General features: G+C 40.8%; 2 protein-coding genes across 3 annotated transcripts; both read right to left on the minus strand.

Annotated features, from left to right (window-relative positions):
- Window positions 1-1,094: 1,094 nt before the first annotated feature.
- On the minus strand, window positions 1,095-13,653 carry LOC128304090 (uncharacterized). 2 transcript variants are annotated; one of them, XR_008287403.1, is made up of 3 exons: window positions 12,689-13,653; window positions 2,373-2,446; window positions 1,172-1,228 (listed from the first exon to the last, which is right to left on the minus strand). XR_008287403.1 is itself a non-coding variant. In XM_053041223.1 (2 exons), the coding sequence occupies exon 1, from the start codon at window positions 13,557-13,559 to the stop codon at window positions 12,708-12,710; it is 852 nt and encodes a 283-aa protein (XP_052897183.1). In that variant the 5' UTR covers window positions 13,560-13,653; the 3' UTR covers window positions 1,095-1,228; window positions 12,689-12,707. The 2 variants fall into 2 exon arrangements, 1 of the variants encoding a protein (XP_052897183.1); XM_053041223.1 differs by lacking the exon at window positions 2,373-2,446 and having other exon boundaries at window positions 1,095-1,228.
- A 1,197-nt stretch (window positions 13,654-14,850) lies between these two features.
- Window positions 14,851-17,030, minus strand: LOC128303576 (calcium-independent phospholipase A2-gamma-like). The gene is made up of 5 exons (XM_053040570.1): window positions 16,924-17,030; window positions 16,782-16,861; window positions 16,279-16,690; window positions 15,987-16,207; window positions 14,851-15,867 (listed from the first exon to the last, which is right to left on the minus strand). The coding sequence occupies exons 1-5, from the start codon at window positions 16,943-16,945 to the stop codon at window positions 15,199-15,201; spliced, it is 1,404 nt and encodes a 467-aa protein (XP_052896530.1). The 5' UTR covers window positions 16,946-17,030; the 3' UTR covers window positions 14,851-15,198.
- Between the last annotated feature and the right edge of the window lie 10,606 nt (window positions 17,031-27,636).

A 27,636-nucleotide genomic window follows, 5' to 3' on the forward strand; every position in this document is an offset into this window, starting at 1 on the left:
TACTTGGCAAAACGGGCTTCTAGATCATGGCTGTTATTTCTGGCTTACTAGACTTAATTGTACCACGTAGCCGGATAGTCGGTCCTTCCTATGGAAGACTGATCCGGATGGGATTTAGGACCAACCCTGTCGTGTGCAGACCGGCACCGCTACCAATACACTACCGGCCGTCCCAGTGGAGGATCAAACCCCTTGGAGGCCCAGGGCGGAATTATAGTTGGGGCCTCTAATTTTACAAACGATGAAGGTTAATTATTAGTTAGTTAGTTATTTATCAATTAAGAAAACTTCTTTAGGTTCCTAGCGTTCTATAACAAATCGAACAAAATATATTTTTGCAATCTACTTGCAAAGGAAGGCACGTCATATACTGCTGAACTTACATCATGCGGTAAGAACGTTAATAACAACAAATTTATCATCCCAAAGCACCTATGCACCCATGCGCGCACCAAATCCCCTCGAAGATCGCAGTACTGTTGAAGTGCTGTGGTGCTTGTGGAATTTATCTCATTACGGATATTAATCGTTTCAGCGTGCAATGTGTCGGTACAGATGCCAAATAATGTTTCCCTCGCCGGGTGGCATTTATAGTTTCGAGCGAAAGTTACAATGCAATGGACGAGAATTTTGGGCAAATGAAACTCGTGAGTCGCTTGTTTACAGTAACACTAATAGAGATTTTTTTTGCTTGTTTATTTTTTTGTTTGTTTATACAAAATGTGTTATTTTACAGATAAAATTCGAAATCATAATCGAAATGCTAAAATCTAACCAGTACGACACATGGATTCACTTACGGTCTGGTTGAGCTAAGGGCACTACGCGCACTGCCTAACAGCCACGCAACGATCGTTTCTAGTGATGGGGGGACCATCCTGGTGGTGGTTTCGGGATTGGTACCCACTCTGTCACCTGGACTGGTCCCCAGACACGCTTCCACACACCCACGTACACCTTCTTCTCCTGCCAACTCTTAACCCATCTTGGCTTCCAGACGAGCTTCTTCTTCCAGAATCCGGTCGGTTGTGGTGCGGCCTTTACGACCACATGATCGTGATGCACATGGTGCACATCGTGGTGTACATCGTGGTGCAGATCGTGATGAAGGTCATGGTGCAGTAGCGAATGGTCGGTACTCGCCAGGCTGTGCAGCAGTGCATCCGGATGATGGTGCACTAGATCGTCATGATGGTGATGGTGGGCAAGTGCTTCGTTGGCAGCATAGCTACAGAGATGCGAGAGTAAACAGTAAGATATCTTAAAGCAAACTATACGAAAAAATATTTCCGGGAAAAAAAGAAACTTTAAAATGGTAAAAGCATCGTTCGTGTTTATACCAAACCTCGCTGAAGCATACGCATCAACACAGCGCCAAAACACCACTTCAACTGTGAACAAATGGAAATGGATTGGAAAATGGTAAACTCCATTTTTAGTCCGGTGCGTCCCTTACACGTCCGTTACACTCGTTTCGTGGCAAATTGAACGAGAAAATCACTCTTCAGTCGTCAAGATTAGGCCGCGTAAGATAAAATCCCAGTAATTGGTAACCCTTACCCGCCCACGTATGATGGGCACGTTGCCAATTTTTCCCTATCGCCAAAAGCTATCCCGCCGAACCGGTTTCATTAGCGCGTTTCCACCAGTAAGCAGTAAATGCAGTAAATTATGGAAGTTTTTTTTTATTATTTCCATTTCCCCTCTAACACTCGCCCACCCACTCGTTAACGATTGAATGAAGCGGCACAAAAGGTGCCGTGCGAGAGACATGTTGTGTGTGTTATGCGCTGCCCCGTTTGGTTGGTTTTCTTCGCCGCACCAATTTACAACCTAATTGCAAACTAATCGATTGCTCCATACCACCGACAAACTGTTTACTTAAATTCACTAGCGTGTGGTCCATGGGAGTTAAACGGGCATGTACGATTCGTGGTATTCGGATCGGTTTTCCGGTTTGTTTTGGCAGATGGTTAACGTTTTGCACAGCCAGTGACGGCGCTGAGGCGTTTTTTTTTATTTCTCTCGGGTAAAGCAGGCACCACAGGCTAAAGGTCGGGTTTTTGCTTTCTTCACAGCGAGCTAAGCATGAAGTTGGTATGTTGATACCGTACCGTAAGCAATTTGTCTGATCGATGCGACGCTGGTAACGCGCGTCATGCTGTTCATGTGCGAACGTTTCCATGCTCTGGTGGTGCTTTTCATGTTTTTTTTTATGTAAGAATTGTAGTCATAACACTAAAGTATAATAGATTTACTGTACATAAACATATACGCAACACCTTTGAAATGGATAATCTTTGAATACGAAATAGTGTCTTGATAATAATGTTAAAACCGAAATAGTTTGATAATCGGTACGTGTTTATTACCTTTCCAAGTCACTAGCCCACGATAGAGGCAAGCTCGTCAATAAGATGGCCAACGATGTTGCAAATAATAGAATCTGTAATTGAAACAGTAACAGAAAACCCATTTTTACTACAAGGAAACATATACATTTCGAAGTTAAATAAGGCGATCGACGTCTAGGTCTCGCAATGGAGACGCATGGTGATCTGTTTACATTTTAACTTAAATACATTTACTAATACATGCACTTAGTTTGTTTTAGATTTTTTAAAAATTATCTTTATACTGTTGAACACTATTGTAAACATTTTTATATTTATATTATTTATATATTTATATTTTATATTTATTTTTATATTTGGAATAGTGCAGTCATCCCCCTCAGAAATGGTTATTTCAGTGTTTTAATCGTTCTATGAATATCCATCCATAGAAGTTGTTCTCCATACAGTTTGAGTGAAAAATTAAATTATCTGTTCCACTTTTAAATAGTGCTTCTTTAAGGTGCATGTAGTTCATTTTTCATGTTATTAGGCTAATAACTAGTGTTGTGCTCAATAAATATTTTGAAAAGAATCATTTATATGAATGTTTGGTGAGAAGTCATTCAAATCAAACTCGACTCGACTCGATTTTTAAAAGATTCATATTTTTATGGGACTTTCTTCAGTGAAATAATAGAGCATAGTGTATAAAAAACAACGAAAGAATACATCTAAACAGTACTAGTCACAATGATAGTAATAGTACTAAACGTACTAGTACATATAAACAGTATTAAATATATTTTTTGGCTGAATTAACAAATGAAGTAAACGCATTTAAACAATGATAATTTTCATTTTGATACGGTTCATATGAGTTAGATTTGTGGAGATTGAGATTTGGTTCTATCTTTTCCGTCAAAAGCTTGTTCTTTTACATCAGTCAATGACATCAGATACGAGCAATTCTGCGAGGAAACTCTTCGATATTAATGTTTTCAATTCTTGATAAACTGGTGGCCAACGTCACAAGTACATCAACGATTGGGTCTTGGAAGACATTGAGCTGAGCAGCTGCTGATTGTTCCATTTCAGCCTAAAATGGGTTTTATGCTTCCACTTAGGCACCGAACACAAAAAAAAGAGTTCCAGACACGAGTTGTTCGTTAAAAGAGGTATTTAAGTAGCATTTAAGTTTACTCGCTATTTGTTTTGGAGGAGGTTGACTCTATTGATATTTTTTTCGAACACATGGCATTTATCACAAAAAAGGAACTGTTTCTCGTATACCACAAACAATATTAACTCAGCTGCTGCACTAAATTGGTTACTCACTTTAAACGGCATGTTATAATATTTATTCCCTTTTCACTTTTCACTTCCCAAAATACGATTGTTACTGTCGATTTCCGAGTGTACGAACGTGTACACCAAAATTTCACAATACGACTGATCACCTTAACGTCAAAACGAACCCGTTTTAAACAATGCGCTGCAAAAATTTAGGCAAACCTACTACCCGTTTACGGTACACTGGATGCATTTGCTGCTTTTGTTTCCTCCTCCATCGGCTGGGTTGTGTTAAGGGCATTTGCGCAATGGTGGGAATATTGTAAATGGTGATTTCTTTTTGAAAATGTCAATCGGAGGAGTTGCTTCCCACCACCAACGATCGATAAGGTTAGCTGCGGAAGTAGCCATTGCACGTGTGCTCTGAAAAGCGCTCGCTTACAGTGTAGTGCATGCTTTTAAGTGAACACTAGTACGATATTTTAAATGGATTAAAAGTCATTTAAACGTGGAAAAGATGTTCAATAATTTTCAACACACTATTCAAATAATGCAATACATTACATACATTATTACAAATAATATATACATTAATTCGAATTTACATACATTACAATGCATTATGTAATACATTATTTCGAATTTGTGTTGTTGAGAGCTGCGTTTTAAGGAGTATTTAAAACAGTTGTCTTAGAAGTAATTTCCCTTTGTATCACTTTACCACTTACGAACGGTGTTAATTAACTTCACTAATTAACTTCATGCGGTAATAAATTGGACTGTTTGTAACAATTTTCATTTTGAGATATATTAAATAGTATTTCAAACCCACACATCTGCCCAGACATTTTGCAGATGCCCACGTGTTGCTGATTGGTCATTGGCAAAAGAAAAATTAGTTAGTATCTCCTTCCAATCTTCTCGTATTGCTCATTGAAGTTCATTTTATCTTGTTACGAATAAGTTCATAGGTCTTCATTATGGATAGTGAACTTAAACCTACATCCACCACTGTCGCAAAGCATAAACATCGTGATGCTTGTTTGTGATAATTCCCTGTGTTGTTTTATTGCTATCGCAACAGACCTGTCGGTCAGTCGATCTCTCAAGTACTCCTTCCCAAGTATTAGCACACGCAACCCACTGCGGGCTACATAATTCGTTCCAATTTTGTATGCAACTCGCGGATGCACTGCCGCCGGCCAGCGTCAATTCCAAATCCCGCGCCCCGATCGTATCTAAGCTCGTAAAGCGTAAAACGACATAAACGATTTTTTTTTACACTGCCGCTTCTTCCATTATACTGGCCTACCCACCGAATGACACGTATGGTAACAAGTAGTCGACAGTAGGAGGGAATCGCTGCAAATGTTACTAGCAGCCGTGTGTATTTGTGTGGGTTGAGGAGAAATTTCTTTCCGTATTACCCACGCGAATAAATTATCCGGTTGTGTTGGAAAGAAAGAGGGGACATGACGAAGGCAGATATCGCCATCGCAAATAAGTTGATTTTATTTTGTTCATGTAAAGCCATAGCTTTCAATCTGTAACGAGCGGTAAATCCATCAGGGAAGTGGACGATGCATACGAAAACTGGCGTTACATTTATCGATTATGTCATCGATTATAATGCAGCGATGTATGTACCTTAATCTTCAAAATGATCACGATAAATGCGGTAATAGCTGTTGATTTTGAGGGCGACCGCATGGCCTACTAGTCATGATCCAGTTGTGTAGTATTGCGATCTCGTGCGATCGTGTGTCTTTAAATTTGGGGCCTTGATTTAAATACAACCCGTTTTAATATTAATGTAGTTTAATGAAAAAATACAAAAATAGTTTAGTTCTATAGTTTTTAATTAGTCTAACTAACAATGGGGTAGTTCTGGTAGGTTCAAATTCAAAACTAATGATTCGTCTATGGATCAACCGATCATCAACATTAAAATATACAATTTACAATACAATTTTCGAATCATTCCAAAGAGCCAGCCATATGTACTTAACCCAACGTTTATTTCTCTTACACGCCAAAAAAAAAAAGAAGTTAAATCTTAAATGCCCTTTCATACATTTTCTGGCAGCACGTTCCGTTGGTTTCATCGCATGTACAAATGAGAAGAAAAAAAGGAGCATTTGCACAAAACCAACACGTTTAACGATGTGCCAAAAACTACGCCCAAAACCATCGATCGAAACACGTTCCCAATTTCACCCGAGGCCAATGTACTGTCGTAGACAGGGATGGAAAAGAAGCCAAAACAACACCGGCTCGATTCCTCGCTACGAATGCGAGGATAAATGATCGAAAATGCGTCTCTCCGCGGACTATAAATAAAGCATCGGTCAGCGTGTAGCGTGAAGGTAGCCGCCACCGACATGGAAAGTATAAGAGATGTAATCAAATTAAGATATAGCTTTAAGTCTTGCAAAACGTCAGGGCAACAAACAATTTTAAGGCTGCACATTGTGATGCACTCTTTGCAATTAGACGTGTTTTCCTTCCAACCACGCATATCCTCGAAAAGACTGAGATCAATGAAAAGAATTAAAAATGATCAGTCCAAATTCACTAGAACGCTACAGAATTCCTTGTAAAACCAACTCGTAGTTTCCCATATCGTGGAGAGTGTTTATTTATCTTTCCGCTACACACACGGGGCACCGGGCAAGGTCGCTTCTTCCTGCGGTGTATTTTTCCTTCCAACCGGGCAGCAGTATGATTATGTTGTGCGTGGAATTCAAATTTCGACACTGTTTGGAACATGATGAAGTACGCGTTCGGCGATCGTTTTCGGTTTTCGGTGGATCGCGTAGTTTATTTGTCTTGCTCTGTGTGAGCATAACCATTTTTTGGCATTTTTATGGCGCGGAAAAAATGCCCCATTTGGTCCAGCTGTTAAAGGAAGTAATTTAGAACTTGTTGTGTTAGGGTAGATTTTTTTTATCAAGCCACTGTAAGAGGCGCTGGAGCATTTTTTTAAAATTGATGCCTTTTTGGCACTATGAAGCACTTTCAATTTAAACATAGATATCAGTATATGGTGATCGGGCTTCCTTCACGGATAGCTTACTGATCTATGATGATACCGGATACAACACCTACCGCACTACAGACTTGAGACGGACTAAATTGTGTTTGAATTTTAAAATTTAACTTTTGAAATATATTTTTAATATCCATGTCATAAACCTCGTCGTTCCAGGTCTCTCACAAACCTATTATTAATTACGGTTTACGAGCTCTGTTCCATGCATATGAGTAGCACCTCAGACGTCAATATTAAGGATTTAACGTATCTGAGTGTACCCACTTGCAAACATCAAACGGGTAAATGTTTGAGACGACCTTGCCAGACTGTATGAAAAAAGGTTGATTTCTTGAGTATCCCTAGCGATTGTTCAACTCTACGCCCGCTTGTCTCAAACTTGGTTAATGTGTATTCATTTTTTTGTTTAATATTTGTTCTTTTTCTCGTCTTTTTTTAAACATGTTATAATGTTATTATCATCCACAACGATGACGACAGCAATTACATATTGTTTGGGTTAAAAAGATATTGACTGTTAACATTTTGATGATGACTGTTAACGTTTTGAATAAGTTTCAACAAACTAAAAATACAGGCATATAAAATAGAAGCAGAGGACAGAGAATATTCGCTATTATAATGGTCCGCTATAACCCAGGAAAAATCCGCGTAAGTCCAATCCTGGTGCTTATTTCGTTTATACTTCAAAGTTACAGAGTCATTTTCCTTCACTTCACTTATTTTTTCAGCGCCTCAGGCGATTTTTAGAAAGACTACATTAAAATAAGTTAAAAAAAAACAAACGTTTTATATGTCAAAAAATGATATTTTCGATCACAATTCCTCCTTTAAGCTTAGATTTTGTGCTATAAAACTAGCTCAGCTGTCAAATTTTCAAAACAACTGCGTATAAGAGGAACCTTATTGGATAGCTCACATAACAGAGCTTGTACTACACTCCCACGTGTAACATTCTACTGGGTTTCTACTCTACGTTCGAAGTCCTTTCAAACCAGGATCTCCGTGAGCTCAGATGCATCTGATCTGCTTGTACAGTATCGGCGAGCATCTAAACCACGCCGAATTCTGTCCCAATTACCCTGGCAAAATAACTTTTAACAAGTTGTAAATAAAAGCGAAGGCACAACACGGTCATGATGTACGACGAACAGAACCTAACACGTCACCGTCTACAGATCACTCACTTTTACACGTCCCGAGTCACACATATCATCGTTTAATGTGCCCTGATATTTTGCCTATAAAACATTTTGGCAAATTGGAACTTGATTTTATTTAACTGTTCACATTATTTCTTACCTTGCCACATGCTGAAGAGGCGTAAAATGAGCTCACCAGTCATAAATTATGTGAAATATTAAAAGGTAGGAGAAGAATAATGAGAAGTGATTCGGTCGGTTCCTTCACTTAAATCATTCCTTCATTCTATCCTAAGATCTGGATCTGACTCTAGATCTCAATGAGGTATAAAAGAGGTACTTTGTAAATTTTTACTCTACTTTAAATTTCAATATGAACAACATGCAGTGTAGAATATTTATTCCGCATTTGTTTGATAATTGTAATTACAGTTCTTTCAATTTTTTACAAATAAAAGTTGAAAATTTTTCACCAAGAAAAACAAGACGGAATCAACTTAATGCGTTGACGTAACATGTTAAAAGGAAAACCGAAAAAACTGCACCCTAATTTGCTAACATAACATAGGTCGAACGCTTATCCCATTCATCTCGCCAACGTCTAACGGCACGAGAGAAACATAAATTAGTGCCAACGAATACTGGTCACCTCGTAAAAATATCTACCTGTCAGTTTGCCACTTTTCAGCCTTTTTTCTCTCAGCCCTCATCGCTGCGGTTCCATTTTCCATCTCGTGTATTTTTCCTTCACGCACGTTCAAAATGTGCGTGTCGTATTAATAAAATCATTTATCCTCCTTTTTTCCCTCCTTGTCACGTTTTGATAGCACAAAATGAAGCGAACGCACTTAAAACTATCATCAGTAAAAAAGCAATGGGAGTAAAACATTTAATAAAAACAACCACAACAAATGAAGCCAACGAAACGAGGGCTGACAAAAAATTGTTCTCCGCCATAGCAGATCGGGAATGGAAAATTAATCTCGCGCGCTAGCAACGATTGACATAAGCAATGGACATGGCATCAAACAGTTTAGCAGACAGAAGACAAAACAGAACAGGGAAACACACAGAGAACAGCAGAACCGAAGCGCTTAACGAGCAGGAATGAAAGAGACACACCGAAACAGAAACTCTTTGAAACAACACCGGTGGCTTGTAAGTCGATTTATCACCCAGCAAAGCGACAACTGTCACGCACGAAAATTCACGCCAAGCGCTACGCACCTCATGACGCCATTTGTTAGCCGACTATGCAAGGTATGCGGATACCCTCTTTTACGCAGGGGATGTTGTTTACAGTGCGCACAAACACTGTTACAGTGCTGCATGTTGGTGACCGAAAAGAATCACTACCAATCGAGTAATTCGATTCGAATTCATCAATTCCCCTGGCCCATACGTTACCTTCGTGACGTAGTACAAACGACCATCCGCCTCCATCGGTATCTCAAGCGCAAAGCGTGATTGCTATTCACCGCCGGGAGCTGTCTATTTTGACAGGAAACCGTCAAAACAGGCACATTTCTACTAAATCCTCGAGAGCAAAAACAATGTCATAGCGCAAAATTATTAGAGCCAAAAATTACCATAAAAATAAAGAGAGAGACAGAGAGAAAGAGCGAGAGATGGAGCTGTATAAGCAAGACGGCACACTGTGTACTAAAAAAGCAGCCAAACAAAAAAAATCATTTATATTCCATTACCAAATGGTGCGTGCCAATCCGGACGCCCGATCGTTGGTTCTTGCTAACCCACATAAATACAAACAACTCACATACAACACGGCACACCCGGCAGTAGATCATATTTACCAAGTAGATCACCATCGATCACCAGAGTGTGGGGACGTGTGGGGAGAGCAGTTGTGAGGTAAATCTCAGCCGGCAACACCCCCACAATCGGAAAACCCGTTTGGCGCTTTTGCTTCGACAGTGTGAACGATGATTTGTTTGTCTAACGATCCACAACCAAAACTGAAGCTGACAGGTCGCGCTTGTTTTTCCAACCGTCCCGATTTCCATCGCGTGTTTGTGCGGATTGTTTGTGTTTTTTTCCCCCGACCCAGGAACCGATACCGCTCCGAAGGGATAGCGGTAACGATTTGCGCCATTTCGCACGAAAATGCCACTCTCGGTGGAACGAAATTGACGAAAAGTGTTTGCACCATTAGCACACGGGATGACTGAATGATGATGACTGAAACGTTTTTGGACCGAAATGTACTACCGACGACTTGGAAACGCACGCTGGTGGAAAAGCTGATTATCCGTTCGCATTGTATTTATTGTGAGGCAGGAAATGTTTAATTGTTTGTTGATTATTTTCGAAAAGGGGTTAATTATTTTCGAGGGCACAAAATCAACAAAACAATTTTAAATGTTCCTTGTTCCTATATCGTATTGTGTATTGTATTCTTCATATTTCATATACTCTTGTACAAAGCATTCTTCTTGGCGTAACGACCTAATAGATCGTGCCTGCTTTATTTTACCACTTTGTCGGATTTTCAGTCCTTGCTGCGGAGGAACGACCCGGATGGGATTTTCTCTCAGTCCTGTCGTGTGGGACCTGTTAGCCGCCTCGTAGGCCGTACAAAACTTACTGTTATTATTTACTTATCTGTGGCCTGGGACATACACTTAACAACATTCCTAATTTATACCTAATTCATTCTAATCGCTACATATTGCGCGCCGGTCTTCACAGGAATATCCCTTCAGGACCAATTAGGACTGACTATCCTTCTACGATAAAATAATAAAATAATTCGATACGCCCAGGTCTTCCTAACTCAAACCTAAAAATCACGGAGGGCGGTGCAGAAGGGATGGTCCTACTAATAGTCAAATGGCGTACAGCAAGAGGGTCATTAAATCCTGTTGAGGTACGTGTCGGTTTGGGACACATAGAAAATGACGAGGACGTAAGGATCGGGTGGGACGATAGAAGTAAAGGGAAGCAACAATGCTTGGAGCGTCGATATCATTCGACATGACGGATGCAACAAGCTTGATTTGGGAAATACATCGGCGTTTTTCCAAGGATTCTAAACCTAAACGTTGACATGTACGCTCGTATTGCGGAAAGCTAGCTTGTGTGTTGCTTAATGTTTTCCAGGTCGCATAACGTGTGCATGATCGTTGCACTCTCTCAATGCGATCACTGGTTGTGGTAGCCTAAGCAGCCCAAATAATACAACAATATTCGAACATTGGTCTCACAAGTGAACAAAACAGTACGTTTAAACATAAGGGATCATTAATGCCTTTCGTCCATAGATTCCATACAATATTTACATAAAATTCTTTGTAGACTAAGGCCACACTCGTAAATTAGCTATCTTCTTACTTGATCAAGAACTACAAGGTCGGAAATATTTTTAAAAGAATTCCAAAGTACTTTGTGAGGCCTCAACCTCACAGGTGAGATCTATGGGAAGTAAATTCATACAGTGCGCTGCATAATTATAAGAACATTCGTTTTTTTCTGTTCTATTTTGTTATTTTTCTATATAAACCTTAACCTTAACATTAACGTTTAACATTACATTCGTGACCACGGTGATTAGCTGTCCCTGCAAGTTGACCTTGAAACTATTAGTTTCGATCCTCGGTTTGTTCTAAAAGCGATAAGATAAAGCGTTGGCGTTGTTAGCTAAAACTTTGACCTGAACGATTTAAAATGTATTTTTTTACCAAAGCGTTAAGTCGTCGCTTTAGAGCTGCTGATCAGATTCGACTTGTCTCGACTGACTCTGCCACACAACTAAGTCTTGTCCAGGTACTTCTTCACTGCGTGGTCAATTGTTGTGAATATGATAGATCTTTAGATTCTGCTGTATTTTACGGTAACACATGTTCTTGAGTTCTTGGCCAGCACAAGAATTCTGTTCAACACACTGGCTTTTTTGCAAATACAAGAAGATATAATATTAACCAGACCGATCATATCCAATGGATACAAAACGCCTCGTCATTATTACTCCGATGTAATGCATGGAGTTTGAGCAAAGTTTCGAAACATTTAGTTTACTAGTATGTCATATTAAATACTATAAATTAATTAACCGATTACGTAGTCAAAAATTTTCTGTGCGTAATAGAATACTATTGTTCGCACAATAATGTAACTGTTACTTGGAAATATTCGTGATCTAGTGAACAGATCACAGATTTTCTTCAACTTTCAACATTCTTTCATTTTTGCTCTTCCAGTTCGTAAAATCAAAAGAAATGTATTTTATGCTATTGGTTATTAAATCTATTGTTGCTTCACAACTTGTTTGAATGAATTTATCATGAAAAAATCGATTAGATTATACACAATATAAATCACAGTATGAAAGAGGAGGAAGAAAGAGCGAGAGAGAGAGAGAGATAGATAGAGAGAGAGAGAGAGAGAGAGAGAGAGAGAGAGAGAGAGAGAGAGAGAGAGAGAGAAACAGAGAGACTTAAAGAGCCTTGTCGAATGTAAAGTTAAATTTTCCATTTCCGTGGTATTTGATTGATTTATGTAGCACGTTTTAGCCATTAAATTTTCCCACCGAATTCCAGCGCCCGAAGATGTCTCCCACATGGGTTATGTGTACACTGTGCTTTGATTCACCATTTAGTCGTCCAGTCAGGAGCCAAGGCAATGATCAAGTGGCAGTATGTTCATGGTAAATCTAATAAAAGTTAGCCAATAAACATTTGCACAAAGCTCGGATAATCAGAAATCCGTCTCACTGGTAATGTGTAAAGGCTTTCAACGATACAACATGGCATGGGTGGCTGTCGAATTGTTTACTATCGGGGTTTGTACTATCAACAACACGATGCTACACTAATATTTAGACCACATTTAGACCAACGCCCATTACTTACATTTCGCGTCTTCCTTCACTCAAACAAACGTTGAATCAATATCGTCGTTCTGTCCAAGATGACTCAGACGAACCTGAAGTTCTCGCAGCTTCCCACACTGTTCGTCGTACCGATGTTCCAGCTGTTCATACAGTGTCGTTTGGGCCGCAGACAACCGTTGCACCATTTCCACATGTTTGGCTTCACTCTTCGCTAGCTTCCGTTGCAGTTCCACCACGAGATTGGTCAGGTCCTGCAATTTCTGCGTAAAATCTCGCTCAAGAGCATTCAACCGTGCTTCGTAGTCACCGGCACCACCGCTCGTCTGTTCCAGCTGACCTACTTTCTGCTCCAAAGCGCTTAAGCGCTCTGTCGTCTCAGCCCCGGTGCTCAGCTGTTCCAACTGCACCTCGGCAGCGATGATGCGGCTTTCCAGGCTCAAGGTCATCGCGCTGTTGCCGGTGTTCCCGGCAGCAAATTTCCCGCTCCCAGTCAGACCCTTTTTCTTGCTCTGTTCGCTGAACGCCACCTTCATTGCAGCGATCTGCTTGGACAGCTCATTGCGACAGCTGGCCAGATCGCTCTTGAGATTTTTGATTTCATCCGCCTGCTCTTTCAATCGCTTCTCGGTAGATTTCGTTCCTTTGCTACTGGCTGCGGCCCGTTGTTCGTACTCGTCCACCAGACGTTGCTGTTCCTGCAGGCTTTTCAGAGCCTTCAGTTCACTGCTTAGCTCACCGTACGCGTACTGGGTGGCGGTCAAGTTTTTGCGCACATTGTTCAGCTCGTTACTAATCTTGTGAATGTCGGACGCAGTGTAGGTCGTTTTGTGCCGGCTAAAGTACGACAGCCAGCCCGTATTTTCGTACTCTTCCGGTTGCATGTTACTCATCCTGACCGTATGTTTCGACTATCCGGCACTCGCACTAGTATTCTTCTCAATTTGTAATCTTAAATCGTCGCTTATGCTCCCAGCACGGTACCACATTCACCTACATTCCGTAATTTTGAACGAAAGCATGCAACCCACTCCGAGAGCTGCAGAGATCGTAAATTGTACAAAAATTAACTTCACCGACAGTCTTGCGGCACACTTCAAACCAGACGCGCGAGCCCTTTCCGGCGTGAGCAAACTTTTCCCAAGCGTGTACACCCCGCGTGTTCTTCTAGCAGTTTGTTTCACTTTCGCTACAAACGATCTCGGACGCGTCGGTGTAAAAATTGAAACAAATGTGTGCTATCTCGTGGCCAGAACACGACTACGCGGCGATCGTGACCGATCGGGATGAGTGCGCTGGGCGATTTACTTAAAAATAAATCCCGGTGTCCTCTTTCTCGGCGCAAATCTGTGCAGGCGCCAGAAGCCGGCCGATCGTGAGGAAAACTCCAATTTTCTCTCATACTCGCTCTCTCGTGTAAAAAATAGAGAAGCAACATGTGGTGGTTGGGTATGAATAATAAGAAGATGGTTACCCATCGTCTTTACCCTTTCTTGCAGATATTAATATTAAATTGTTGCTTTAATTTTATAGCAAATGTTATATGTTAATTTTTGGAAACATTCTCTGCAAATAGTGCAACTGCACATACTTTAAAGCTTATCATAACTGTCAAATGTGAAACTTATGCTTGGTTTAACAAATAGTTACATAGCTTTATCTGTCTGCATATTTAATTTCATACTTTTCCAATAAGTAAACTTGCAAATTTAAATAACAAATTACATACAACAATGGACAATGGACAACAATGGACCGTAAACATAGTAATATGGATGTAGTGATACAAAATATAAATTAGGATGAAACAACGGAATGCAGAAATATTCAAGGGAAAAGTTTTAATCGAAATAAATAATGACTAATGATAAGCATAGGGCATCGATCTGACTGTATCGTGTACGATGAGTTAACATGGATGATCTCGAGAAGATGTGGAGCATCACTCTCATACAACAAGAGACCCGCAACAAATTCAGCCTGTTTTTCGTACATCTACACTCCAGAGAATTCATGCCCAGAAGACTATAACCACGGAGACTTATAAAGATAATTCTGTCCTCTGTACCCTCTCGATACGATCTACGTAAATTGAGCAGCTTGGGATCGAACGTTGAACGTTACAACTATAACAAGGATCGCTGAAGTTGGCGTGAATCTTCTAAAGTTAATAATTATCAAGCGTTCACAACTTTATTTGAGAGTTTTCAAACATAAACACATTCACACAATTCTTGATAATGCAATAACAGATTCAAAGTTCAAAGCATATGTGCACGTTAAACACAAAATTAAAGCAGGTAATACTAATGCGTCCATACTATCAAAATAAAACCTGAATGGTACACCGTCGTGTGAGGTATGCTCGTTGGCACTGCCATGGTCCATTGGAAACAAATGTGTAAAATAAATAATTCCATTCCAGTTACTTCTTAATAACAGCTTCTTCCACTTTTGTCCTGTAAGAATAGAATACTAAACAATCTTTGGAATCCAGTAGTTAACACACTTTTAAGCGGGTCCGCTCATCCGCTAGCGATAGAAAACATGCCGTGCAACATCGTACGCTTTGCGTGCGATTGATCGTTTGCGTGTCAGCAGATCGGCCACCTGCTCGAACTTGTCGTCATTGCGCGCATAGTACATTGCCGTATCCTTTTCCAGCTGGGCGATCTTTTCCGGCCGAACCTCAACCATGGACAGGAACTCGGTGAGGTACGGATTGAAGCGAAAGTAATGACCGGGTGGCAACAAATCGCTCAGCACTGTGTGAGCCGCCTCCGTGTCGGTGGCCGAATCGAGTATGCGCAAGAACTTCGTCTTCCACGAGCTGGACAATGAGGCTTGCTCGAGAATGTTGGGGCTGATGATTTTTTGCCCATCGTTTGATTTGCCCCTGGTGCGTCCCGTACCGAACGATACCACACATTGGATCCGTTCGTTCGGCCAAAGGCATTTGGCTTCGTGGATGGCTACGGTTGTGGGATTGTTGTACAGAATGCCACCGTCCTGATGCAGCTGGCCGTTGAGCGGGAAATCTCCGAAGTAGGCCGGAGCAGCTGATGAAGCTCGTACTACTTCCCACAGACGCGCCGTGTGCGACCCAGCGTAGACCGACTGCACGTTCTGTGGCAACGTGTAGTTGCGGAACACATGTGCATCGATATGCTCATCACAAACCGTAGTTGAAACACAGCAGAACTGCGAATTTTCATTTAGGCGAGAGAACAAAACAAAAAAATAATGACAACATTCTATAAGCAAATGAGAACTGGATGTGCAATCGTTATTATGTTTTTCCAATGTGTTTGTTATCCCACCTTCGGCACATTTGGAAGCATCACCGTGTCGATAATGCGACGATACCCGACATGTCGTTTGAGCAGTGATTCCCACAGTTCGATGTCGTAGTAAGCATGAGACGAAAATAAGCGCGAAGCGCCTGAAAGTTTATCAAGCGTTGATGGACGATGGAAGATCTTGTAGGCTATCTTTTTGTACAGGTGAATGCCTTCCGCCAGTGTGAGTCCCTTTTCCGAAGCTAAAATGCAATCATTTGCATGCAATTTATTTCTTTTCGACTTCATACTTGACGTACTGGTGACTACTTACCCAAGGCACACACCAGTATAGCGCCGGTCGAAACGCCACACACCAAATCGAACAGATCGAATATTCTACGGTTAGTGAGTCGTTCCAGTTTGCGCAGCAGCTCCATCACAATGATGCCCCGAATGCCACCACCATCGATGCTGAGGATGCGAATTCCCTCGCTCGGTAGAGACGGGACATAACCAAGCAGCGCTAGACCGAGCTTTGCATGTTGTGTTATTGCCGGGTCGGTCGAGTGTTTCAGTTCTTTAAGCAGCTCGACGGCACCCTCCTCTATCGCGAACGCTTTCTCTTGTGGAAACTTTTCGAACTTCTCCACCAACTCATACAGTACTTGACGCTGCCGATCAACTGGTATTGCCTTGCGGCGCAAGTCCAGCAGAGCATGTCGGGTTTGCGATTGATTTTCTCGCTGCAATCGAATGTAAGGTAAATAGAATCCCTTTTAATTAGCACCAATCACAAAATGCTGCCTAACGTTTCGAGAAAGAGGATTTGTTTACATTTTGCTGCCGTTGGAGGATCCATTGTTGTGGTATGGTTCGCGATACCTTTGCGCTGGTAAGAATTGGCGAACGAATACCTAAAAGAAGAGTATCGAATTGGGATATCATCTAACATCTAACATTTGCTCTCCACACTTACCAATAGTCCTCCAGCTGGACATTACTTTCCTTCGTATCAAAACTCACGATACATTCTTTGCACGAAGCAAACCTTTTCCGAATTGTGTAACTTAAACGTCAATCGCGTTGTTTACATCGGATCGAAGAAGTTACACTTGCTACAATCTTTTTGTGTACACTCGGTTGGAAAAAATAGATTGTTATATAAAATACTTTCACAGTAAACTAAACGTAAAACGTCCAGCGTGTTCATTTAGTTCTGTGTTATATATATAATACAGATATAATAAATTGTTTTGAAACTTTGTCACTTTCATACGAAGAGGAAAGTTTTTAGAACTAACTTAGCAGAGCGTGAGTTATTTCTCACTGTGTGAACGCGTTCGTTCTGCAATCGTCTGCATACATTCAGGAGTACATTGAATGGTAATTGTTAGCGACACCTATGTTTCAAAACGCGAAGCAGCGAATAATGAAAACGCCCGACTGTATGCAACTTGCGTAACAAGTAGTGCTTGTGATAAATCACATTTGAACGGACGGTTAGTTACACGTGTCTTGTTCTGTTAAAACATGATAAAAGTTAAAAGTTAGATAAATGATAAAAGTTAATCGAACGAAGTTCAAATAAATCGCTGACGACACTAAGTCTAGCTAAGTTCAAAGAAGAAGTCAATTAACTTTTTAACCGCTTGGCTCGAGAGGAACTCGGCAATCAAATTTTTCTTAAATTGCATTGACCGAGAAGGGTTCGTGCGGCTGAGAGGAGCACAGCGCGAGTTAAAAGTATTTGTTTACGCACTTTTTTTCTTTTTTTAACAAGGAGTTTAAAATTTTCTTAAACGCCCTATCGGAGATATGGGAATTTTACCTAGAAAAAAAAATTCCTTCGACCCTCCCACGAAATCACCCTGTCGATAACACTTCGTAAGAAGGGCTGTGCTGTGGCACTCGGTCTTTGACTTTTATAGCGTGCTAGCAACAAAACACTGACATTCACATACACTACGCAAGCATCGCAACACGGAACACTAAACACTCAGGTACGACTGCTATTGCAGTAGGATCAACTGCATACATGTTGATATGGCCTTCCACAAGGCGACACCCTGAAGCATCAATTGCACAAGGATTGCTTGGTAAACCAGCGTCCCCCATTTTCCACTCATCTGCTGACATTATACCGGCTATGCGTGATGTAGCCGCATCGCAAGGATACGTCTACTGTTGCTTTCTGCACCACTTATGATGGGCATGATCGCTACCAATGAGCTTGCTGCTTTGGCGGCGTTGTTGCATGCATATTCGAGGTGCTTTGCCTCCCGCAGGTACATTGCCTCCCGCACGAATTTGTTCCGTGCTCTCACGTATGCTAGCCGTCTGCACTGCTTTGTGGCTGCTGATGATCAGAAAGTCAGGTTTGTTATGCGCAATCTCCAGGGCCTACCACGTCTCCTCTGTTAATGTGGACGATCTAAAAGAAATTAAGGGGCTGGGTCGTCCGGTGTCATTCTCATTACATGAACAGCTGTACGACAGTGAGTTCGCCGTACAGTTCATATAGCTGTGTAGCATCCCTGCAATAAGCACATCTGCTAACAGTATGCTAACACATTGCATACCCTATAGGCGAATAAAGAAAAGGGTACAGGCCACACACACGACAGCTGCAAATTAGCATAACCTACCGCATACCGATGCAACCACCCAAGTAGGTCATAAACAAACATTGCAGCAACAACAAGATAGGAACACCATTAACCATAGCACAACATTTATTGTTGACACCAAGGCCATACGCAAAATAGAAAACGGAAGAGCTTTCACGCAATAACATTCAATATGGAAAACACATTGTAAACACGAAAACCCAAAACCCGGAAGAACCCAACAACCTCACATTTGTGAAACACATGATGGACAAATGTTGGAGGGACAGTAAAGAAATTGGTATAAATAAATCTGTTCGAAAAGCAAAGGTAGACAGTGCCGAGTTACAGCTTGTGACGAAGCATGGTACTGATGCCGCTCGAGATACAATCATCAGTAACCTTACGTGTCTCATTCTATTGTAACTAATCGGTGTCCCCCTACCCGAGGTAAGGCCCGATATAGTTCTCAGCGCGCAGTGCCTAGTCGCGCCTCACTCCGCGTCCGAAATCGCGGATATGCAATTCTGCATTTCTGCGCAAAGCGCCGCGCGCCTATCGGCCCCGTTAGTATCGCGGGTTACCCTAGTTATCGAGTGCGTGTGTCAGCGATAACAATCGAACGAAAAATCCGAACCTACCACAGCTGCTATTATCCTTCTACGCAAACGGGGCCAAACATCTGTGCTGTGCTGAGTGCTTTTGGATCGAAAATTTTGGACAAAGTCCATGTCTCAGAGGCGTATGTGAGTACTGGTAGGTCCTATGTAGTCCTATTTAGCATAGAGCTATATAGTCCCTGCTATATAGAGTGACCGGTTGGCAGCAAGCACCCTAGCGCGTATCTCAACATCAATGTTGTTGTCGGTGCTAACTTTTGACCGAAGATAGGTGAAGTTTTGGACCACTTCGAAAGTGCGCTCACCTATTTGTACATCACCCATGCGTAAGTAAGGATTTGTTAGCAGGGCCATTGATGGTGCCACCATCAAATTAGATTTTGCCTCGTTTAAAAAGGTTATGAATCGGAATCGATCGCACCACGATATGTGCTGACGTTTAACATGCTCGATTGCCTTCGATGTGTGCGCTTAGAATCTGAATCTGAAGAATCTGCCTCACATGCGCAGTTTTCATCATCAATAGCCTTGTAGCCGATGATCTCGGATTTCTGCCGGGGACCTGCGTCGAAACCCGTTCCAAGCATGTGCTGGTGGTCGTGAAAGATGTAGTAAATGTCGTAGCGGTTGCTGCCATCCTGTTCTGCACACCATTCTCTAGCCCCCGACTTTCATGTACAACTACAAGTTCCATGTCCAGAGTGTACGTTCGTTCCATGAGCCTATAAAAATAGTAGTACAGGAGCGTAGCGTGGGTCGGTTATCGTTAGATTCGTTTCGATTTTTCCTTTGGCTTTCCGTAATCACTTGATACTTAAGGGCCTTCGCGGTAACTGGCTCTGCGGTCAAGCCCCGAAGTACTTTGTCTAGGCCTCGTGACAGTTTGTTTTAGCGTCCTGTTGTCGCAAGGACGTACAGGTAGTTCAGAAATCTGGATATCTTACCTCCCTCCTGTCCGCCCAAGGCGTTGGGACTAGCCCGTGTACCCAAGCTTGGATATGGTGATACATGTTACCACTCTGTACGGCGAAGACGTGACGGAACAGGAGTTGAGTAGGAGAGCCTACCTCATTACAAAGTAAACATTTACAGTTTTAAAGCGAGTATTAAAATTTAGCACAACGGTTAAAGGTTTACAATGTCCGAAGCGCAGGGAGAATCGAATGGCGTATGCCATACGTTCAATAAAGAATGACAGTCCCAACACCAAATACCAGTGTCAATATTCGTGTCAAGGTACTCAGTTGACTTCAAGCTGCAATGAAACCATCATGATTGGAAGGACACCCGAATGATACAACCTCAAGAGGTCTACACCTGCCTGGTTGGTTCTTTGATTTTATTTACATGTAGCTCAGTTATAATCAGTCCTGCGTGCGGGGAATTGGTTTGGATAAAATTTTGGACCGGTTGTGTCTTCTGAAAAGCGGGACCGAGCGGCCCCAAGTTGTGCCTAGTATGTGCGTATCAATTTTTTACAATTCAGAAGACTTTTTTGTATCGTTGATCTCCAAAAACCTCCCCCAAGTTTCCACTTACGCGTCAGTAATCTGTCTAGCGCTACGTTAAAGAGTAGAAAAGCTAGCCTACCGCCTTGACGCAGAGCCTTTATTTTATTAACGGCAGGGGGATTTAAAAAAAAAATCGAATGCTAACCAACTAGCTGCGGACAATAAGGGGTTCATCAATCGCAATCACTTGAGTTACAATCGAAGCCTACCTACTAAACTCCTCCATCTGATCCTGATCTCTGTTGACACGCGGAGACGTATTACTTCTGTGCGTGCACTTAGTTGTTTTTACGAAGATCGTCTACTTCTTCGTTGTTTCATTGAATCACTAAGGCATTACGCTGAAATTCTGAGTTGCATTGGTAGTTGTTTGTCCTTCTATTCATAGCCGTTCGATGTAAAAATTAATTGTGTAGAATTGCAAACTACCCTTGCGGTGTCACTTGTGAAAAGCGAGTGCTCCGAAGATGCCAAAAAAAGAAGCTAAGATTTCTATTACTCCGAACAGCGCTACTAAGTGTCTCACATTAGGTTTAGAAACAGGGTGATTCGAATATGAAGTTCAAGATCATGTTTTCAAAATTCATGGATAGTCACCACCCATGGTGGTCATCGTTATATTAGCAGACAATCGATTCATGATCGTGTAGAACACATTTTGACTCACAGCTAATCCTTATTTGGGATTGGCTAAAATGATGGCATGTCCGTTTGGAACTCTATTTATCTGAAGATATTCCTGAAGGTTTCTATAAAAAATAGAATAGTAAAGTTAATATTCGCACTGCCTCCCAAGTCTCCAGATTTTGGTGATGGTATCCACAGTGATAAAACGTCCTAACAACTACCCGCTTTGAACACGATTATCCTCTTACCTTCCTTACCAGCACAACGACCTCAATAGGTTTAAGCATGCAATTTTTAGTTTTCCTTAACTCCGAGGCTGGAGGATTGGTCTGGATGGAATTTGTTGTCTTTTTAAAAAATTGGTAAGAAAATAAAAATCCGTCTCAATTGCAATATTAAAGCCATAACGCACGTGATTCCAGAAACATTCGTCTAACGAAATTGAAATCAATAATTTCCCATATACTATTGAAACCCCTGTTTATGCTTCGGCTAAACAAACTGTGCAGCTCATTGAATAACTGTGCAGCCCATAATGAATAATGTTCCGAGAGCTAATATGAATTTAATTCGATTTTTTCCGCCTATGGCATGGCCAGCGGTCAACGATCGGATAGAACGCGTTTGATGGAAAAGGGAAAAATATGTCGGTGTTCTCACATAAATTTTATCCACTAACGATTAACATTAAATGGACTCACCCTTGACGAGCCGATTAAAGCCGATGGTTTCGGAACTGGAATGGTGGTTAATTCGAAGCACCCCATCATAACATGGGACAGTGGGAGAGTGAACATACAGTGCGCGCGCTAAGCATGTCTCTTGCAACCAGCATTAGGTGCAGGAGTAGTGCACCGGTAGGGAAACGTAATGATTGATGTAAATCAAAGGCAGATTATTTTCCGATTGGATCGTTTGACAAGATTAAAGACGATAGCGATATACGCACACACACACAAGGACAATCTATGGTACGCATGATAGGTCTATAATATGCGGTGTATGTGGAAATGAATTACGGATTGTGATCAACTGTATCATCCCACGACAATGGCACCATCCAGTGCAATGGAATCTTGTGTGTTTTACAAAAGTATTAATATTATTTGAAAAAAAGTACATTGCGTCCTTCTTGAATATATATTATATTTTAATAAATACAACTTTGGTAACCCTAAACTACGCGTGTTTTTTCTCGAAAAACAACACAACACAACATGTTCTTCACACCATGAAAATTCGACCAGGCAAACAAAATTGTCCTTTTAAACCGTACTAACCACTTTTAACACGTTTGGTCAGCCAGAGAGTGGGGGTTCTCAGAAACAATGTTGTTTACACTCCAGCAAAAAGACAGTTAGTGTAAAAGTAACCCTATTGATGACGGTATTGCCAAATTGCACAAAAGTAAAATAAATTATAAAATCGACTTAATTTATTATTTACCACGAAGCCAAATAGCCAGTCTTTACTACGGGGGAATGGTCCGGATGGGATTTTGGTCCGGTCCGTTCGTGTGAAGACCGGCTCCGCTACCATCATGCCACCGGGCCGCTCCGGTATTAATGTATTGTACTAATAATATATTGTTTGTAAAAAAAAACATTGGATACCATGGTAGAGTTAGAATACTAAGGAAGTGCGTGAAATGGGGTAAAATAAAAAATACAAAAAATATCCAAACCATATCACAATCATCATTTTTTTTTAATGTATCAGTCGGTTTTGTATGTAAGCGCTATATATTAGCTTATTTTATTTATTTGTTTTATCTATCATGACGGTTTATGCCGTATTATCAACAACGTTGTGTTTAGGCATACTCGGTTGTATTGGTTGTTGGTTGAAGCACTTGGAGTTTTTAGTACTTTAATAGCACTAAGGCTATCTGTAAATATGACGTACAGATCCGGGGAACTCACTATTAACAATAGTGCGTAAAAAAATGAGCGAAGCTCAGCCGTGAACACGGAACATGGCTGCCTCAATTTGAAAAAGGCTTCTGTTGTCTCGCTAAAAACACCGAAATCTGTGCCCTTCTCAGAGGATGATCCATCAGAGTAATACTGATAATTTTTGTGGCTTATGGTAATATGGCCATACTTGTTCACAAAATGCCCGGTACGACCCTCAAACGAAGATCATGAGGAATGATCTTGATCTTCTCACGCAACGAGGAGTCTGTACTAATCTTAGTTGCCTTTCCTGAGTTGAGGATAGATAACGTAAACCTGTCGCAGAAATTTCTGATGATGGTAGTGCGGATATCATCCTTATCGTTGACCCGTTCCATATCATGGGAGTTTAAATCTCCCAGGATTAAAAGCGATCTAGGCAAGTCCGTAACTAAATTTCCAGGACCCTCTATGAACTTTTCATTTTTTTCTTTTTCATTCTTAGCTATCGGTGGGATATTCATGGATGCAATTGAAACGTGAAGATCGCCAAGTTTAGCCTGTATTGCGACTGTTTCAATCAATTGTTGTCTTGGGGTTGGTATTCTAGATAAGCTGTGACTCTTTCCTATACCAATCAATACCCCCTTACACCTGGAGAATCCATCTACTCGGATTATGTTATATCCCGGGAAGGTTAGCGTAATGTCTTCTGATAATCAAGTTTCACAGAGGGCGAACACATCACAGTTGTGCTCGCCAAACTAGTGATTTAAAAGTATCTATTTTTCCCAACAAACTTCTACAGATCCATTGTATGATGGTAGCCATTGGAAGACCATTGGAAGATCGTCCAGGCAGACCATCATACTTAGGCACGACCATTGCGCCAGCATCATCCCCTTCAGGAAAGGAAGGGCCTAAGTTGCGATCAGTTGCAAAGGTTGCGAGAGGTTTAAAGTAATAAGGAGAGACTCCAGGATTTCGGACGAAGATCAGGAGTAGCAGGAGCAGCGTCCCGTGTTGGATTTACGAGAGAGGGAATTTTTTATTCACGTGACGCTGTGGTGCCAAAGGATTATTTTTTGCCTTCAAGTCCTTCCGCTGTACTTTTTTATAAAGTACTCTCCGGTTCCTAATTAGCCTCATGGCCACCTCTGTCAGGACAACCGGTGTTGATGCATCGTTAGCATCCGCGATAGACAATGTCGCAATGCAACATTTGCATCTTTTAGGGCATCGCCGTACAACCCACCACATCATAAAAAACGAAGGAAATGTAATACTCTTTAAGAAACGAAAACACATGAGAAAAGCATATGATTTAGCTCCAATTCTTCACAAGAGTCTTTCTCTATCTGCAGTCAATTTTCTTCAATGGAAGCAAAACACCAAAACTCCCACAAGCCATCTTCATTATACCGCTTCGGTTGAGTGAATTTTCATTAGCACTTTTCGAGTCAAAAGAGCTGATTGCTTGTATGCACCACATTCAGAACTGCATTCGGAGGTCTATGCAGGTGCAGCTGCAGTATACCGTTCGGGAGCACACCAACCAGCTGTGAAGAGGGAATTCTTGGCTTATTGTAGACTCTTCTTCTATTGCGCCGAGCGCAAGTTTCATTTTAGCGCAACGTTTTACGCCCTACGTGATAGTACTTGTGTGAGGCATTAAGGTTAAACAAGACAATTTTTTAATGTACCCTAGCAGGGATGCAGTTATGCACATCCCGAGACAATATTTATTACTTTTTTCTGAACTGCTTTTGAAACATGTGTAGCTTTTATTCAAACTCATTTGCACATACAGCGCAAAGTCGTGCATGATTGTCGCGTTATTTAGGTTGTGATTTATAACGCATCACGTTTACCGTATGGGAAAAGTGCAACAAGGGTACGTTATTACAGCAGCACATATATACGATTGAAAAGGAACGGTTGTGTTGTGTGCAATCCCTGTTCAGACTTTCTCTTCGTCCGCTACTGTGGTTAAAATCATTTTTCAAAAATTAGTTTTATCAAATATTGTATTGCTATGTATTGTAGTACATAAATAGGTGTCTTCTATGAACAAATAGATGGTACAAACAACCGAATTAAAGGCAAAATAGTATGAGTTAGAACTGCTCAAAGCCTACAACGGCTCGGATTCATAAAAGTAAGCGGTAATAAATTTGAACAATCCACGAACACGAAAATCGTAGCTATTTAAAATGGTGTCCACTCTTTATCCGAAAATCCGACCATGGCGTTAATATTGTTGAAATTTCCCTGGCTGATCAATTGATCATGTCATTGGAATGAAACCCAAAGACACAACCATTAAAGTCTTTTCACTTAGGATCACACCGAGTGATGTTGTTCAGTCGCTCGCCGTAACAGCTAGCGGCTTGCTATAATATATGTAAATATTCAATTTGATAAATAGATAGTAAAGTAATAGTAGATACTAGATACTAAATTAGCAGAGGACGGCACCGTAAGCGGTTTGGAAAAAGAGGATTAGATAAGATTTACAAAATATCACATATACATATTCATAGTAGAAAACGAACCTTACCCGTAAACGTCGGAGGAGTTTTTTGAATCTATTGGATAATGGTCAGGGGCGAAACCTAACGTTGAAAAGACGGTGGCATCGGACGTACGAAAGTGTACGTCCTCTAACCAAATCAAAACTAAAAACAAAGCTGCAACACAGTAATACAGAATTTTTGTCATCTGGTTCAAACTATATAGCTTTCATCCTAAATAATCTAAATATCATATAAAAATCCGGGAACCGGGCTTAGTTTGCACATTCCAGTCATAAAAACGCATGCTTTGCTAACGTACAGATATACATCGGAATAACAATGACTTAGGGTAAGCTCTGAGCATGTTTAAAACTCCAGCAATCCATCGTCAATACCATCAGTATATCCGTACTTCCAAAACGGTTTTATTGCAACCAAACATAAATAAACAGTTCAATAGCAAAACATATAAGTTACACATTAATTCAAAATCTACCAATCGCTAAAGTAATAACAGAGGCAAAATACAGATAATAAAACAAAATATTTAAAAAATGCATTGTGCGAGGTTGTGCACAGAACAAATGTCAACCTTGTGCTTGTTAGTTAATAAAAACGTACAAATAATGTACGTTTGAGGAAAGCGTAGAGAATACATTTGCAAAATGTGCGAGAGTCGCTGCAGCTGCTTCAAGAATGCATTAAAATCATAATGCCAGGCCGGTGTTTTTCCTTTGATTGTTCTCTGAAGCATTTCCAGAGCTAAATAAAATCAATGCCATCATATGGGAAAAGTAATCGAACTAAATTGTCAACCTTATCTTCCATATCATTGGAAACAAAGATAACGCGACTGATATCGAAATATTAAGAATTTCCCTATTAGTATAGAGTACTATGTAGAAAACAAAGTTAGGCAAATTTAAATCAGATTGAAAATCTAAACTAACTAACTTTATAAGTCATTTACAGGGTTTGGTAATAGATAGGATATGGCGTGCCTAACTTACTGAATCGCGCAAGCGAACAAGATAAAACGTGAGATTGATAGTAAAACGCAAAACACTTTACGGTATCGCATTAACTGGATATGGCATCGCGTGCAATTCAGCCAGGCTGTTTACGCACATGCGGATTCAAGAGTTGAGAAATAACATGAAATTGTTGACGATTTCATAAAAACCAAACAGAAATATTTATCATTGTTCTTTCGCGGGTGATTTTTCGGACAAATTTCTTTCGTTTTTGCGCTGTATATTTAACGAGGCGTTGGTGGAGTTTTCGTTGGAAGATAGAGCAAAAAACGTTTTCGCCCCGTTTTTACAACTGCTTGTATAACTGCTTCTAAAGGTGTACACAAAATGCATACGATTATTTAATGACTTTAAATTCTTCTTTCATCAAGTTTAGTTGCCAACAAGATTAATTTGAGTTTGAAGAGCTTTTTTGAAGGAACGAAACAAATTCGATCGGTATCTAAATTGCCAGGGTTATCAAGTAAGCATTCTAACTGAAACAGATCACAAACTGGTATGGAATATGGCAAATAATTTTCAAATCGTTGTGCTAGGTTACGATTTTTTTTTAAGAATAATGCACCAATAATATTATTTGTTTCAACATCAAGTATGATGAGAAAACATTCTAAAACAAATGCCAAACGTTTTTCCTTTCCCATATTCCAATCTCCAGGATTCTTGAGTTATTTTCTTTCCCTTATGTACATGGGCAGTTGTGTTATCTAGAATCGTGTCGGGCGTTCGGTTTCTTACACAACGGTCAACGGTTGGTTACGATTAATGGACCAGGTGCTACCGTACCGACAACCTACGCGCTGCTATCCCGCTGACAAGCTAACAACAAAAGGATCGCCCTGAATCAGGAAAGGTGTTGGTGGATTCGTATCGTGCCGTA

The sequence above is a fragment of the Anopheles moucheti genome, chromosome 3 (assembly GCF_943734755.1).
Source record: "Anopheles moucheti chromosome 3, idAnoMoucSN_F20_07, whole genome shotgun sequence".
In the NCBI taxonomy this organism is placed as follows: domain Eukaryota; kingdom Metazoa; phylum Arthropoda; class Insecta; order Diptera; family Culicidae; genus Anopheles; species Anopheles moucheti.